Source organism: Budorcas taxicolor, chromosome 5 (assembly GCF_023091745.1).
Source record: "Budorcas taxicolor isolate Tak-1 chromosome 5, Takin1.1, whole genome shotgun sequence".
Taxonomy (NCBI): Eukaryota; Metazoa; Chordata; class Mammalia; order Artiodactyla; family Bovidae; genus Budorcas; species Budorcas taxicolor.
Genome location: NC_068914.1, coordinates 42,152,632 through 42,170,304, shown reverse-complemented (window position 1 = coordinate 42,170,304; position 17,673 = coordinate 42,152,632). Strand labels below are relative to the sequence as shown.

Below are 17,673 nucleotides of genomic sequence, written 5' to 3'. Positions count from 1 at the left end.
AGCCCCCCAAAATAAAGTCTCTCATTGCTTCCATTGTTTTCCCATCTATTTGCCATGAAGTAATGGGACCAGATGCCATGATCTGTTTTCTGAATGTTGAGGTTTTTTTTTTGGGGGGGGGGGGTATAAAATCTTTTATTGATTACACATGATAATGGATGATACACAAGCTTCATTCCCATCTATAACTTTATCTGGTACCATAATTCAATTTAGATATATTGCATAGGATGTGCCAACAATCATTAATAACCAAAAAATAAAAATAAAAAAAACTCCATGACTTTGCATGGGTGACCCTTTTAATGGTGAACTCCAGGTCACAACACAGTAACTGTCAGTTCAACTACACCAAGGTTCTGAAGACAACAGCTTCTCCACCAAGCAGGCTGTAAATAAATTTCAAATGAACCTGGCATCACCCTGAAGGAATTCTAACTTCACACTGTTGGGGTAGTTTACCAAAATGGCTTCAGAGTAGACTAACTTTACACAGCACATTAAAAAAAGAAAAAGACATTTATTCAGCGTCATGATCAGACTATTACATTTAGCAATCAACAGCATGGGTGCAAAAAAAAAAAAAAATCTACATTAAAACCCTTTGTTAGAATGCTTTACACTTTCCACAGAACAGAAACTAAAATAACCTGTTATACAATTAGTCACAAGTACAGTCCTCGAGTTTTTTGCCCATGCACATAAGTATTGTCTAAAACATGTCTTCTTTGTAGCAGCTAGGCCCTGCCACCACTGTGCTTGGCTGAGTTCACAAATCTGTTGTAACCTGTAGCTTCCCTGTCACTTCTCTGGCTCTCCTCTCCTGCTAAGCTTTGTTTCCTGGCAGTAATTAAAACTTTCTGCCACTGCCATAGCTACTGCTGCTTCTGGAGCCACCACAGCCACCTTGGTTTCGTGGTTTGGCAAAGTATTGGCCTCCACCACCATAGAGGCCAGAACTTCTTCCTCCAAAGTTTCTTCCTTTCATGGGTCCAAAATTTGAAGACTGATTGTTGTAATTGCCAAAATCATTGTAGCTTCCGCCACCTCCAAAATTGCTTCCGTCATTACCAAATCCATTATATCCATCCCCACTGCCACCATATCTGCCACCACCACGGCTGCCACCAAAGCCACCTCGACCAATGAAGCTTCCTCCACGACCAAAGTTGTCATTCCCACCAAAACCACCTCCACGACCACCACCAAAGTTTCCAGAACCACTTCGACCTCTCTGGCTGGCTGAAGCACTAGCCATCTCTTGCTTAGACAGGGCTTTTCTTACTTCACAGTTGTGGCCATTCACAGTGTGGTATTTCTGAATGACAATGTTGTCTACGGAGTCATGGTCATCAAAGGTTACAAAAGCAAAGCCTCTCTTTTTGCCACTGCCTCAGTCAGTCATGATTTCAATTACTTCAATTTTCCCATACTGTTCAAAATAATCTCTCAGGTGATGTTCTTCAGTGTCTTCTGTAATGCCACCAACAAAAATCTTTTTCACAGTTAAGTGGGCACCAGGTCTTTGAGAATCTTCTCTTGAGACGGCCCTCTTTGGTTCCACAACTCTTCCGTCCACCTTGTGTGGCCTTGCATTCATGGCCACATCCACCTCCTCCACCGTGGTGTATGTGACAAACCCGAAGCCTCTGGAGCGCTTGGTGTTTGGATCCCTCATCACCACACAGTCTGTGAGCATTCCCCATTGCTCAAAATGGCTCCTCAGACTCTCATCGGTTGTTTCAAAGCTCAGTCCTCCGATGAAGAGCTTCTGCAGCTGTTCGGGCTCTTTGGGAGACTCTGATTTAGACATGACGGCAGTGGAGGCGAGGAAGACTTCAACGATGCTTTCTCGGCGGCGTCCACGGGCAGAAAGGAGTAACCTCACGAACGTATCTCTGAATGTTGAGTTTTAGGCTAACATTTTCACTCTCTTCTTTCCCTTTCATCAAGAGGCTGTTTAGTTCTTCTTCACTTTCTGCCATAAGGGTGGTATCATCTGCATACATGAGGTTATTGATATTTCTCCTGGTAATCTTGATTCTAGCTTGTGCTTCTTCCAGCCCAGCATTTCTCATGATGCACTGTGAGTACTAATGTTACTCACTTTACTAAATACATGAACAAGATGATTCAGGCTATGGATTCTCCTGAAGCCTCAGTCACCTCACTTTGGGAAATGTTAACTAGCCCCCCATGGTAGAAAAGTATCTTAATCATAATAATTCTAACTATTCTGTTTTTACTGTTTGCTCTGTGCATCTGTAACTATGTAACTGAATTTGTTTCTAACAGTGTGAAAGCTTTTAAGTTACAAATGGTTGTCCAGGCTACTAGAGTGCCACAGCCTCCTTCAACTATTATTTGGGGCCCCTGGATTGGAGACCCTCAATATGAGGGTTAAGAGAATACATTGCCTCAACAATTTAGGGATAGCACCCCATCACAGCAGGAAGTAGTTATGGAATGAAAATGACACCCCTTTCCCTTGGCAACTTAATGTTCCTAACAGAAAAGGGGGGAATAAGAGAGTCAATTTTTAGGCAGGTTGCTATGAAATCCAGGGTCCCTGAGGAGGGGAGAGGGGTCTGGAATTCTCAAGGAAGAGGAAAGGACAAACGTCCTTTTTTTTTTTTTTCTTTACATCCCTTAGTCTTAGTCACATAAAACTTTTTTTCCTTTAAGCCCTGAACTGATGGTTAAGCAACAACACAACTCAGCTTAAACTGTGTACTAAAGATTATATAACAACATATATGTAACTGCTTGAGGACAGTTTCTCCTTCCTGAAAACCTTCTGACTAATCCTGTTTGTTATTTTAAAATGTAAATTGTGAGAATGGGTCTGGTAAAATTTTTACAACCTTGAGACATTCTTTTGATTTATTGTAATAACTAATTTAAAAAGTATATAGCTCCCTTGCTGAAGACTAGCGAGGGGGCACTCTCCAACCCCTTCTGATGTCTATGTTAAAGCTTTCTCTGCCCCTCTTCACTGTAATAAAACTCCGCTACACACACATACAAAAGTAACTGAAGTTTTGCACTGTTGAAATTTGCCATTTGGTATTAGAATACATTCTTAAATGAATGTGGTTATGTTTATCTTATTTTTCTTAAATAAATTATGGTTATGAATATATATATACATCATATTAATGTACATTTTTCACTTTATTTTTTGCTAATGACTTATTACTTGCTGCTTATTTTATACTTATTTTAGACTAGGGAAATGATGTTAGACAGAAAGCAAATTCGAGTGATTTTCCTATTGAGTAAATAATGGGCTATAAATCAGTGCAGACAACTTATAACATCAACAACTCATTTGGCCCAGGAACTGCTAATACAGTTCAATGGTGGTTCAAGAAGCATTGCAAAGGAGATAAGAGCCTTGAAGATGAAAAGCATAGTGGCCAGCCATTATAAGTTGACCAGGACCACTTGAGAGCATCATCAAAGCTGATTTCCAACTACACAAGAAGTTGCTGAAAAACTGAACGTCAACCACTCTACCATTGTGCTGCATTTGAAGCAAAACAGAAAGGTGAAAAAGCTTGATAAGTGGGTGCCTCGTGTTGTCATTCAGTTGCTCAGTTGTGTCCGACTCTCTGCAACCTCGTGGACTTGCAGCATGCCAGGCTTCTCTGACCTTTACCATCTCCTGGAGCTCAAACTCAAGTCCATCAAGTCAGCGATGTCATTGAGTGCCTCATGAGCTGACCATAAATCAAAAAATGGGCCAAAGAACTAAATAGACATTTCTCCAAAGAAGACATATGGATGGCTAACAAACACATGAAAAGATGCTCAACATCACTCATTATTAGAGAAATGCAAATCAAAACCACAATGAGGTACCACTTCACACCAGTCAGAATGGCTGCGATCCAAAAATCTGCAAGCAATAAATGCTGGAGAGGGTGTGGAGAAAAGGGAACCCTCCTACACTGTTGGTGGGAATGCAAACTAGTACAGCCACTATGGAGAACAGTGTGGAGATTCCTTAAAAAATTGCAAATAGAACTCCCTTATGACCCAGCAATCCCACTGCTGGGCATACACACCGAGGAAACCAGAACTGAAAGAGACACATGTACCCCAATGTTCATCGCAGCACTGTTTATAATAGCCAGGACATGGAAACAACCTAGATGTCCATCAGCAGATGAATGGATAAGAAAGCTGTGGTACATATACACAATGGAGTATTACTCAGCCGTTAAAAAGAATTCATTTGATTCAGTTCTGATAAGATGGATGAAACTGGAGCCGATTATACAGAGTGAAGTAAGCCAGAAAGAAAAACACCAATACAGTATACTAACACATATATATGGAATTTAGAAAGATGGCAATGACGACCCTGTATGCAAGACAGGAAAAAAGACGCAGCTGTGTATAACGGACTTTTGGACTCAGAGGGAGAGGGAGAGGGTGGGATGATATGGGAGAATGGCATTCTATCATGTATACTATCATGTAAGAATTGAATCGCTAGTCTGTCTGACGCAGGATACAGCATGCTTGGGGCTGGTGCATGGGGATGACCCACAGAGATGTTATGGGGAGGGAGGTGGGAGGGGGGTTCATGTTTGGGAACACATGTAAGAATTAAAGATTTTAAAATTAAAAAAATAAAAAAACTTAAAAATAAATAAATAAATAAAATAAAAATTAAAAAAAAACAAAAAAAATTGTCATTTTGAAGTGTCATTTTCTCTTATTCTACACAACAAAAATGAACTATTTCTTGATCAGATTGTGACATGTGATGAAAAGTGGATTTTATATGACAACTGGCAAATACCAGCTGAGTGGCTGGACCAAGAAGAATTTTCAAAGCACTTCCGAAAGTCAAACGTGCACCAAAAAAGGGTCATGGTCACTGTTTGGTGGTCTGCTACCAGTCTGATCCACTATGGCTTTCTGAATCCCAGCAAAATCATTACATCTGAGAAGTATGCTCAGCAAATTGATGAGCTGCACTGAAAACTGCAAGGCCTGCAGTCAGCATTAATCAACAGAAAGGGCCCAATTCTTCTGTATGGCAATGCCCGACTGCACATCACACAACCAACGCTTCAAAAGTTGAACAAATTGGGCTAAGAAGTTTTGCCTCGTCGGCCATATTCATCTGATCTCTTGCCAACTGATTACCACTTCAAGTATCTCAACAACTTTTTGCAGGGAAAACACTTCCACAATGAGCAGGAAGCAGAAAATGCTTTCCAACAGTTCACTGAATCCTGAAGCACAGAGTTTTACACTACAGGAATAGGCAAACATTTCTCGCTGGCAAAAATGTGTTGATTATAAAGGTTCCTATTTTGATTAACAAAGATGTGTTTGAGCCTAGTTATAACGATTTAAAATTCATGGTCCCAAACTACAACTACATTTGCACCAATCTAATACTTCCTGGCATCTGCCTTTGCATCCTGTTCCATAACAATGGCCCCCAATGCTTCAGCTTGGGAAACTCTCCTCACCATCAAAGCAGTTTAATAAAAATTTAAATTGTGGTTGAGCTACTCAGCTAGTGACAGGGCATGCCAAGCTTGTGCTATTTATGAGTTACTCCGCACATATTTTAAGCCAACCAAATAGAATCCATATACATAAAGTGGTAAGCTGGAAAGCCAAGTAAATCTTTTCACAATTTATAAACCGTATTTTGTTAACAGGTAAATTGGCATTCCATTGGAAAATTTATCTGCTTTAAATCTACTCTCAGGCTCAGAACAGCTCAAGGGACATTTGAATATAGATTTAACTCATTTATTCACCTTGGGCAGTATCTTTCAGCACAATGTGATGGAATATGGATAGGGATATTTGTCTAGAGCAAAGTAGAGTCTAGTATTAAAACACTGACACAAAAAACATTTTAAAAATGGTAAAAGCCATCCTAATTCCAAATATAGAGAATATTTTATAAGCCTGGTTAAAGATGTAAATTAAAACAGCACCATTAAAGAAATAACAAAAGGTCACCATATCACTGTTTCCATGGGTCTGGATAATCAACAATATATAAGTGGCCAAGAGTAATTTGAAACTATCTTTGATGGATACTAGAAAAAATAACACGGGTAGAGAAGCCTAGGGGTTACATTCTAGTCATCCAAGGAATTGAAAAAAGAGGGACCACTTGTCCACACTAAAAAGTTATACATAATAAAGCTGCTTTAGTGATTCCTTCAGCATCTCATGGCCTATCAGAACCAGAGGAGGAAGAGGACACACCCCATCACCCACTCTTTGCCTTACGCGCATCTGAGACAAATGGTCATGTAGTCTCTTGAACAGCTCTGAGCTTTCGTTTAATCACTACATATGGCAATCCAGTCTACTCTTTGACATCTCCAATCATAAGATCATTTTAGAAAGAACAATCTAAAGAAGCTTTCCTGTAACTCCTACACTGGTTTTAGCTGATAGATTAGAAAGTCTTGGGTTTACTTCCTCTTCTCTGTGTTAGCTCAGCAAACATCTGAGACTCACCCTCAGAGATTTTCCTCTCCTGTGGACCATCCTCCCCAGGTACTGTCAGGTGAAGGACCTAAGCTACTCCATTTTGTAAGGTTCCGGGAAAAGAGCCTTTGGAAATCCCCTGACCTCACCCCACCACCTGTGAATCAATCAGAACCCTTGGCCAGCCTGGGAAATTCGAGTCAAGCCCGGGAAAGGAGAACCAATCAGAACTCAACACCTAACCCTTCACCAGAAGGTGACCAATCAGACCCGGAGACTCCCGTTTTTTGAATTTTTCACGCGATAATACCCTATATAAGCAATGTAACCCAGAGCTCAGGGCTCCTCCCTATAGCTGCTGCGTCGGTATCAGTGGGAGCCCCAGCTCGAGCTTGGTAATAAAACTCTCTCGCTTTTGCATCGGATATCGGCTCCCTGGTGGTCATTGGGAGATTTCGCGACTTGGGCATAACATCAGGGACTGAGACACAGCCCGCACCTGGATCTCAGGAGTGTTCACCAGTCCTTTTTCGGACGTGGCATGGAGCAGTCAATCAGGTACAGAGCACGGTGGGACTAGCATTTCTTATGAATCAAAAGTTAAGTATTTACTAATGCAGACTAAACATGTCACATGAGAATTAGGCTCTTTTTATAGATAGAGAAATAACAGAAAAGTCAAATTACCCATAACCCTTTCAAAAACAATCATGGCAGAAAGTGTGGTAGCACTCACAGGAAACATACTAATCTCAATACATACAGAAAATCTAAGTATGAAATAATTTTCCACATCAGCCCAAATTTGAATATTCAAAAGCTGAAATTTTATTTCTCACTTGGTGATGTTTTAGTCACTAAGTTGCATCTGACTCTTGTGACCCCCTGGACTGTAGCTCACCAGGCTCCTTTGTCCATGGGATTTCCCAGGCAAGAATACTGGAGTGGGTTGCCATTTTCTTCTCCAGGGGGTCTTCCCAACCAAGGGATAGAACTCTCATTTCCGACACTGCAGACTGTCTCCTGCATTGCAGGTGGATTCTTTACCTGCTGAGCCAGAGGGGAAGCCCATTTTTCACTTACCATGTTGTATATCTTTCATATCTAAGTGAAGGCTAGACATCAATATTCCAACTGCTTGAGACCTTTTGTTGCTTAGTAGCTTGACAACCTGCTCAAGAAAGAAAGGAAAAGGAAGAAATGTTACTTGAACTCAGTGATATGTTTAATATCGTGTGATTTTTATCCTAAATGAGAAACAAATAACTTAGAATTGTTGAAGTATCAGAACTAACGTGAAAGAGCTCTTGAATTTTGCATTTACTGTCTTCAAAATTCCCGTCTTCACCCTGCTCTTCATTATCCCTACCACTGTTTTTCTCATCAGCCTTTTAAGGGCCTGATTTACCAACACTGAAATTTCTAACCGCCTAGAAAATTAGATTGGTCTCTGTAAAATAACACTTATACATCTGATCATTTGCAGTCTGAGATTTTAAAAGTGTTCTTTGATTTTAAATGCAGAACCTTGAAACATTGGCTAACAGTAAAAGGAAAAATAAAAGTACTCAAAGAGTCTATTAGATCAGGTTAGTTTGACTACAAAATAGAATACGTGCAGTTTTTTTATGCAGTTTAATGTAGTTATTTATTTATTTATTTTGAGAAAGCTCACTATTTTACTGGCCATTGCTCTCATTCTGCATTTGGCCCACATTTTGTGAGGAACTTTCCAATTAACAGTGATACAATCATCAAATCCAATGGGTTGTGTTAGCTCAATCTCAGATCTTTCCAGAGTCCAGAAGAATTAGCCCACAGAAACCCAATAAGTTTCCTAACACAGATTGGGCATGTTTAAATTATGTTTTCCAGACAATAATACGCCACTGACAATTCCTACTTATGACACTATTACACCAGATACCAATCATGTGTAGGGCAGCGACTTCTATTTACTCTCAGGATTCCATGATAAATTTGCTCGGAAGAACACTACAGTAAAAGAAAAATGTTTATGGTCAAATTCCAGAAGTGATAGCTGCCCTAAATTGATCAGTTAGGAAACTAGTAAAATAATCCTGGCCAACTGTCACATAAATTACAGCATAATACTCTTAACAGGAATAATAGCATTCTTGGTTCCTATCACGGATATGGGTAGAGAATAAAACAAACCCTTTCAGAAGTTGTTCACTCGCTAAGTCATGTCCAGCTCTTTGCAACCCCATGGACTGCAGCAGAGCAGGGTTCCCTGTCCTTCATTATCTCCTGGAGTTTGCTCAAGCTCATGTCCATTGAATCAGTGATGCCATCCAACCATCTCATCCTCTGTTGCTTCCTTCTCCTCATACCTCCAATCTTTCCCAGAATCAGGGTCATTTCTAATGACTCAGGTTTTCCCATCAGGTGGCCAAAGTATTGGAGCTCCAGCTTCAGCAGCAGGCATCAGTTCTTTCAGTGAATATTCAGGGTTGATTTCCTTTAGGATCGACTGGTTTGATCTCCTTGCTGTCCAAGGGACTCTCAAGAGTCTTCTCCAGCACCACAATTAAAAAGCATCAAATTCTTCAGCACTCAGCCTTCTTTATGGTCCAGCTCTCACATCCATACATGACTACTGGAAAAACCATTGCTTTGACTATACACAGACCTTTGTCAGCAAAGTTATATCTCTCTTTTTTAACATGCTGTCAAGGTTTGTCATAGCTTTTCTTCCAAGCAGCAAGTGACTTTCAATTTCATAGCTGCAGTCACGATCTGCAGTGATTATGGAGCCCAAGAAAATAAAATCTGCCACTGTTTCCATGGTTTCCCCTTCTTTTTGCCATGAAGTGATGGGACTGGATGCCATGCTCTTAGCATTTTGAATGTTGACTTTTAAGCCAGCTTTATAACTCTCCTCTTTCACCTTCATCAAGAGGTTCTTTAGTTCCTTTTTGCTTTCTGACATTAGGGTAGTATCATCTGTATATTTGAGGTTGTTGATATCTCTCCCAGCAATCTTGATTCCAGCTTGTGCTTCATCCAGCCAGGTATTTTGCATGATATACACTGCATAGAAGTTAAATAAACAGGGTTACAATATACAGCCTTGGCGTACTCCTTTTCCAACTTTGAACCAGTCTGTTGTTTCATGTCCAGTTCAAACTGTTGCTTTTTGATCTGCATACAAGTTTCTCAGGAGGCAGGTAAAGTGGTATGGTATTCCCATCACTTTAAGAATTTTCCACAATTTGTTGTGATCCACACAGTCAAAGGCTTTAGTGTAGTCAATGAAGCAGAAGTTTTTCTGGAATTCTCTTGTTTTTTTCTGTGATCCAACAGATGTTGGCAAGTTGACTTCTAGTTCCTCTGCCTTTTCTAAATTAAGCTTGAACATTTGGAAGTTTTCAGTTCATGTACTATTTTAGCCTAGCTTGAAGGATTTTGAGCATTCCCTTGTTAGCATGTGAGATGAGTGCAACTGTATGGTAGTTTGAACAGTCTTTGGCCTTGCCCTTCTCTGAGATTGGAACGAAAACTGACCTTTTCAAGTCCTGTGGCTACTGCAGTCTTCCAAGTTTGCTGGCTCATTGAGTGCAACACTATAGTAGCTTCATCTTTTAAGATTTGAAATAGCTCAGCTGGAATTCTGTCACCTCCATTAGCTCTGTTCATAGTAAGGCCTCCTATGACCCCCTCGGCTTCACACTTCGGGATGTCTGGCTTTAGGTAAGTAACCACACCATCATGGTTATCCAGGTCATTAAGGCCTTTTATGCACAGTACTTCAGTGTATTCTTGCCACCTCTTCTTAACCACAAAAACTCCACAGTTATTTCTGCAAGCTTCCTGAGGAAAGGGACATTAATACCTCACGAGAGGCAGCACTTCATAACAGAAAAGCCATAGAAATTGATTCTCAGTTTGCTCTTTAAATACTTTATTCAACTTAGAACTTGAATTTAAATCCATTCACCTAAACTATTTTTAAATCAATAACCATATCCTGTTAAGAGATGAAAAAATAGAAACTTAATATCAGAAAAGCAGAAGGCATGTATTCTGTTCTAAAAATGTTTCTAACTTCAAATAAATATAATCTGGATCCCATCTGTGCTACTCTGACAAAACTGCTTTTCCTACGATTTTCTATCATCCCTGATTCCTAAATGCACAGAAATGGCTGCATCCATATGTCATTTGACCTTCCTGCAGAGCTGACATGTTGATTACACCCTTACAAAAACTTTGGTTAAAAGCAATTTCTAAGCCTCAACTAAAATTGGCCTTGGGAAGGCCAGCAAAGGGAGCTCTCATGCCTACCAATTACCCTGAACAAGAAGGGAGGGTCCCCCTAGCTTCAAAGGGTGTGTGTGTGTATGTGTTAACTCACTCAGTCGTGTCTGACTCAATGCAGTCCCATGGATCAGGCCACCAGGATCCTCTGTCTAAGGGATTCTCTGACCAAGAATACTAGAGTGGGTTCTTATTCCCTTCTCTATGGGATCTTCCTGACCTGAGGACCACACCCTGGTCTCCTACATTGCAGGCAGATTCTTTACCATCTGAGCCACCAGGGAAGCCCATCTCCGAAGGGAGGGGGCTTTAAAAATTCCCTGGTAGGAGGAAGGGAGATGTTCTTCCTGCTGGGTAACAAGCTCAGCCAATGGAAAACTCTAGCACAGCCAATGAGAAAGCTGAACTCTCACTTTCCTCCAGTGAATTTTCATAGAGAACAGCCTTGCCCACTCCTCTTTTTCTCTGTACAAGCTCCTCCCCTTTGTCCTCAGTATTTCCCTATAGTCCAAAGCTTGTATTTATTTCCCCAATTACAAGTCTTCCTACAATTTCCAAATAAACTTTTGCTAGTGAGACAACTGGCTATTTTATTTTTAAAGTTGTCACTCTCTACTGCAGGGTTCCTGCTAGTCCTAAGGCCTTTTTAAAGTGAACTATTCTGATTTTACATTGAATATTGGCGTATCCCAGAGTTCTATTCTCAGCTCCATATTCTCTTCAATATATGATGTATATTTTCTCCTCCAACATATATGCCTGCATTTACATAACTGTATTCTTTTAACAGCCATCTTCACCTCAGCTGTGTCCTATTGATATTTTCCTAACAAACATCTCCACTTTGATTACCCACACACATTTTCATTTGACATGTCTAATATGAAACTTATCAATGCCACCCCTAAAACTTATCATCAATCCCAATCTCCAAACCTACTCAGTTTCTCCTCTTTTATTCCATATGTTGAGATCATGCACCACTGCTTTCAATCCACCATCAAAGCCAGAAATCCAGAAATCATTCTAGAGCCAGCTCCCCTCCTACCCCTGCATGTTCTGGTCTAACAAGTCCTGTCAGTTTTAACTTTGATACAGCTTTGAAAGCCATCCCTTCCTCTTTCAACTCTAATATCAGCATTTACTTCCATATTATAACTTGCATAGATTGAGGCAAGAGATTCCTAATTGGTCTGCCCAAATCTAGTCCAGTAGTTCTCAAGGTATATTTCCTGCAACAGCAGGCATCATAATCACATGAGAATTTATTAAAAATGCAAAATCTCTATAAAAAACCTGCTTGTCAGAGATCTGAGCAGAGAAAGAATCAATCAGCATTAAAAAAGGATAAAAATTGTTTAAAGAATTACATGAATTATTTTCTTCATCCTGTTAAAAAATGGCTACTGCACCATATCTGTACTCTCAGCTTCCAGACTTCTGATTTTGTAAGAAAAAATAAAGCTATTAAAAAAAAAAAAAGCATTTCAGGTGATTTTCAAATAAATAATGAGTCTCATCTCTTCCTATTCATTCTCCAAACTAATATCCAATTGCCACCTCTAAAAGTGTCAATATTTCCATGCCACACTCTTGTCTTTTAAACCTAAGAGGCTCATCAATAAAGGAAGGTTACATAACCTCTTCATAGACTGTTTCACAGCTCATACTTCGAACTTGCTTCTCCTTGTATAATTCAAATGAACTAGATTAAAAGCTATATGTTACATTTAAATGCAAAAAATTATAGATAGGAAGAATAATTATCAATCACCTTCCAAAAAGCATATGGGAGAGAACAGATGTCTAAAAGGATCAATTCCACAATTCCCTAGAGTTATTTGACCTAATATTAAAAAAAGCACCATCATCATTTATCTCTCTCTCTCCCCATCTCTTTTAACACACTAAATAACAAAAATTTGAAGCTACCAAACTACAATATTTTTAGAATCCAGTAACTACATAGACAATGGAAACGAAGGACCTGACTCCTACAAAATGATCTCAGAACTCTTAGATGAAATGCAGAAAATACAGATTTAGCAAATTTGAATATTCTAGAATGAAATCTACAGATTCAATGCAATCCATGTCAAAATACTACTGGCATTTTTCACAGAACTAGAACAAATAAACCTAAATTTGCATGGAAACACAAAAGACTCCAAGTAGCCAAAACAAACTTTAGAAAGAACAAAGCTGGAGGTATCACATTCCTTGATTTCAAACTGTGCTATAGCTACCTTAATCAAAACATGATGATGCTGGCACAAAAAACAGACACATAGATCCATGAAACAGCACAGAGACTATAAGAATAAACCTGAGCTTATACGGTCAAATTTACCTACAACAAAGGAGGCAAAAATATATAATGAGAAAAGACGATTTCTTAAATAAATGGTGTTGGAAAAACTGGACAGTTCAGTTCAGTCGCTCAGTCGTGCCCTACTCTTTGCGACCCCATGAATCGCAGCACGCCAGGCCTCCCTGTCCATCACCAACTCCCGGAGTTCACTCAGACTCACCTCCATCGAGTCAGTGATGCCATCCAGCCATCTCATCCTCTGTCGTCCCCTTCTCCTCCTGCCCCCAATCCCTCCCAGCATCAGAGTCTTTTCCAATGAGTCAACTCTTTGCATGAGGTGGCCAAAGTACTGGAGTTTCAGCTTTAGCATCATTCCTTCCAAAGAAATCCCAGGGCTGATATCCTTCAGAATGGACTGGCTGGATCTCCTTGCAGTCCAAGGGACTCTTTAAACACTGGACAGTTTTATGCAAAATAACCAAAGCAGACTACTTTCTCACACCAAATGTATAAAGACTTAAGCATAACGTTGGAAGCCATAAAACTACTAGAAGAAAACACAAGCAATATGCTCTTTGAATCTCCTTCAGTGCAGGAGAACTGGGTTCAATCCCTAAGTCAGGAAGATCTCCTGGAGAAGAAAGTGGCAACCCACTCCAGTATTCTTGCCTGGAGAATCCCATGGACAGAGGAGCCTGGTGAGCTGTCCATGGGGTCGCAGAGCTGGACACGACTGAGCAACTTACACACTATGCTCTTTGACATCAGTCTTAGCGATATTTTTTTGGATATGTCTCCTCAGGTAAGGAAAACAAAAGCAAATGAATGGGACTACATCAAGCTAAAAAATTCTCGCACAGTGAAGGAAACTAAAGTGAAAATGAAAGTTGCTCAGTTGTGTCCGACTCTTTGTGACCCCATGGACTGTATAGGGAATCTATACAATGGGTTGCCATTCCCTTCTCCAGGGGATCTTCCCAACCCAGGGATCGAACCCAGGTCTCCTGTATTGCAGGTGGCCGTATCAGCTGAGCCACCAGGGAAGCCAGAAGGAAACTAAGAACAACAAAAAAGGCTGCCTAACTGAATGGATGAAGACATTTCCAAATGATGTATCTGATAAGGAGTTAATATTCAAACTATCCAAAGAACTCATAAAACTCGACACCAAAAAACCTCAAATAACCTGATTAAAACATTGGCAGAGAACTAGAATAGACAGTTTCCAAAGAAGACATACACATGGACCACAGACACATGAAAAGATGCTCAACATCACTAATCATTATGGAAATACAAATCAAAACCAGAATGAGATAACATCTCATTACCTGTAAGAATGACTATAAAGTCTGCTACAGTTATGGTGTTATTATCAATTTCTCCCTATATGTTTGTTAATATTTTCTTCATGTATTTACATGGACCATGTATTTACATGCACATTGGGTGCATATACACTTACAATTGTTATATCTTCTTGCACTGATCCCTTGATCATTATTTAATGTCGTTTTTTGTATATTGTTACAGTATCTTTTTAAAAGTCTACTTTGTCTAATATGAGCACTGGTACCCCAGATTTCTTTTCATTTCCATTTATACAGAATACCTTTTACTCCTTTCACTTTCAGTCTGTGTGTGACTTTAGATCTGAAGTGGGTCTCTTGTAGGTATCACATATATGAGTCTGGTTTGTGTATCCATTCAGCCAATCTACATCTTTTGATAGGAACATTTAATCCTTGTACATTTAAAGTAATTATTGATATGAACTTATTGCCATTTTTTAACTTTTTGAATTATTTTCATAGTTCTTTTCTTTTGTTCACTTGTGAGTTGATGACTATCTTTAGAATTAGGTACCTTTAGATACCAGTTAGATATTTTTCTCTATTTTTGTGTGTATCTATTATAGATTTTTGGTTTGTAGTAACCATGAGGCTTATATACAATAAAATTTTCTCTCTCTCTGTATACATGTATATATGTGTCTGTGTGCTTATTTGTTAATTTACTATTTTTATTGAATTATAGTTGATGTACAATATTACATAAGCTACAGGTGTACAATATAGTGATTTACAAATTTTAAAGGTGATGTTCCATTTGCAGTTATTGTAAAATATTGGCTATATTCCCCATGCTATACAGTATATCCTTATAGTTTATTTTATACTTATAATTCATATCTCTTACTCCCCTACTCCTTTATTGATCCTCTCCCTCTCTTCCCTCCTGGTAATCATTAATATGCTCTTTATATCTGTGACTCTCCATCTTTTTTTGTTGTTGTTATATTCACTAGCTTGCTGTAATTTTTAGATTTCACATATAAGTGATTTCATATTTGTCTTTCTCTGACTTACTTCACTTAGCGTAGTGCCCTCTAAGTCTATAATGTTGCTGCAAATGGCAAAAGTTCATTCTTTTATAGCTGAGAAATGTGTGTGTGATGGATTGGGGGCAGGAGGAGAGGGGGACAACAGAGGATGAGATGGCTGGATGGCATCACTGACTCAATGCACATGAGTTTGGGTGAACTCCCAGAGTTGGTGATGGACAGGGAGGCCTGGTGTGCTGTGATTCAAGGGGTCACAAAGAGTCGGACATGACTGAGCAACTGAACTGAACTGAATGCATGTGTGTGTGTGTGTGTGTGTGTGTGTGTGTAGTGAAGTGAAAGTGAAGTCGCTCAGTCGTGTCCGACTCTTTGCGACCCGTAGAATGTAGCCCACCAAGCTCCTCCATCCATAGGATTCTCCAGGCAAGAATACTGGAGTGGGTTGCCATTTCCTTCCATTTATCTGTTGATGAACACGTAGGTTGCTTCCAGATCCTGACTATGATAAACAATGCTGCTATGAACACTGGAGTGCATAAATGTTTTTAAATTAATGTATTTGGTTTTTTGGAGATATGTAACAGGAGCGTAATTGCTCAATTATATGATATTTCTTTTTGTAGTTTTTTGAGAAACCTCCATACTGTTTTCCACAATGGCTACACCAATTTACATCCCCACCAATAGTGTACAGGGTTCCCTTTGGTCCACATCATCATCAACGTTTGCTATTTGTGCTCTTTTTGATGACAGCCATTCTGACCAGTGTGAGGTGATACCTCATTATGCTTTTGATTTCCATTTCTTTGATAATTAGCCATGTTGAACATTTTTAATATGCCTGTTGGCCACCTGACATCTTATTTGGAAAAGTATCTATTACTATCTTCCGCCTGTTTTTTAATCACTTTAAAAAAAAAGACATTTATTTTTGGTTGCATTGGATCTTCATTGCTGCATGCAGGCTTTTTCTAGTTGCAGTGAGCAGGGGCTACTCTCCAGTTGCAGTGCACAGCCTTCTCTTTGCAGTGGCCTCTCTTGTTGTGGAGCATGGACTCTAGGGCACATAGGCTTAGTTGCACTGTGGCATGTCGGATCTTTCCTGACCAGGGATCAAACCTGTGTCCCCTGCACTGTAAGATGGATTCTTAACCACTAGACCATCAGGGAAGCCCTCTTTGCTTTTTTAGATGTTGAGCTCTATGAGCTGTTTATAGATGTTGGTTATCAATCCCTTATTGGTTATATTATTTCTAAATATTTTCTCCCATTCAGTAAGTTATCTTTCTGTTTTATTGATGGTTTCTTTTGCTGTGTGAAAGGTTTTAAGTTTAATTAGGTCCCATTTATGTTTCCTTACATTTCCTTTGCTATAGGAGACAGATCCACCAGTACACTTTGAAAGAGTGTACTACCCATGTTTTCCTCCAGTTTAATAGTATCCAATCTTTTTATTTATTATTATTATTATTTTACTTTACAATATTGTATTGGTTTTGCCATACATCAACATGAATCTGCCACAGGTACACATGTTCCCCATCCTAAACCCCCCTCCCCCCTCCCCCCCCCCCCCCATACCATCCCTCTGGGTCATCCCAGTGCACCAGCCCCAAGCATCCTGTATCATGCATCAAAGTTGGACTGGCGATTTGTTTCATATATGACATTATACCTGTTTCAATGCCATTCTCCCAAATCATCCCACCCTCTCCCTCTCCCACAGAATCCAAAAGACTGTTCTATACATCTGTGTCTCTTTTGCTGTCTCGCATAGAGGGTTATCGTTACCTTCTCCTAAATTCCATATATATGTGTTAGTATACTGTATTGGTGTTTTTCTTTCTGGCTTACTTCACTCTGTATAATAGGCTCCAGTTTCATCCACCACATTAGAACTGATTCAAATGTATTCTTTTTAATGGCTGAGTAATACTCCATTGTGTATATATACTACAGCTTTCTTATCCATTCGTCTGCTGATGGACATCTAGGTTGCTTCCGTATCCTGGCTATTATAAACAGTGCTGCAATGAACATTGGGGTACACGTGTCTCTTTCAATTCTGGTTTCCTTGGTGTGTATGCCCAGCAGTGGGATTGCTGACTCATAAGGCAGTTCTGTTTCCAGGCTTTTAAGGAATCTCCACACTGTTCTCCATAGTGGCTGTATTAGTTTGCATTCCCACCAACAGTGTAAGAGGGTTCCCTTTTCTCCACACCCTCTCCAGCATTTATTGTTTATAGACTTTTGGATC

At 39.6% G+C, this 17,673-nt stretch overlaps 1 protein-coding gene and 1 pseudogene across 1 annotated transcript in view; both read right to left on the bottom strand.

The window, feature by feature from the left end:
- The window catches only part of FMN2 (formin 2), a 359,973-nt gene that overhangs the window by 145,688 nt on the left and 196,612 nt on the right, over positions 1-17,673 (bottom strand). The window contains exon 7 of the mRNA XM_052639523.1: positions 7,564-7,651. Within this exon, the coding sequence (XP_052495483.1) occupies positions 7,564-7,651 (88 nt within the window). The remainder of the gene's footprint in view (positions 1-7,563; positions 7,652-17,673) is intronic.
- LOC128047367 (heterogeneous nuclear ribonucleoprotein A1-like) lies at positions 851-1,828 on the bottom strand (annotated as a pseudogene).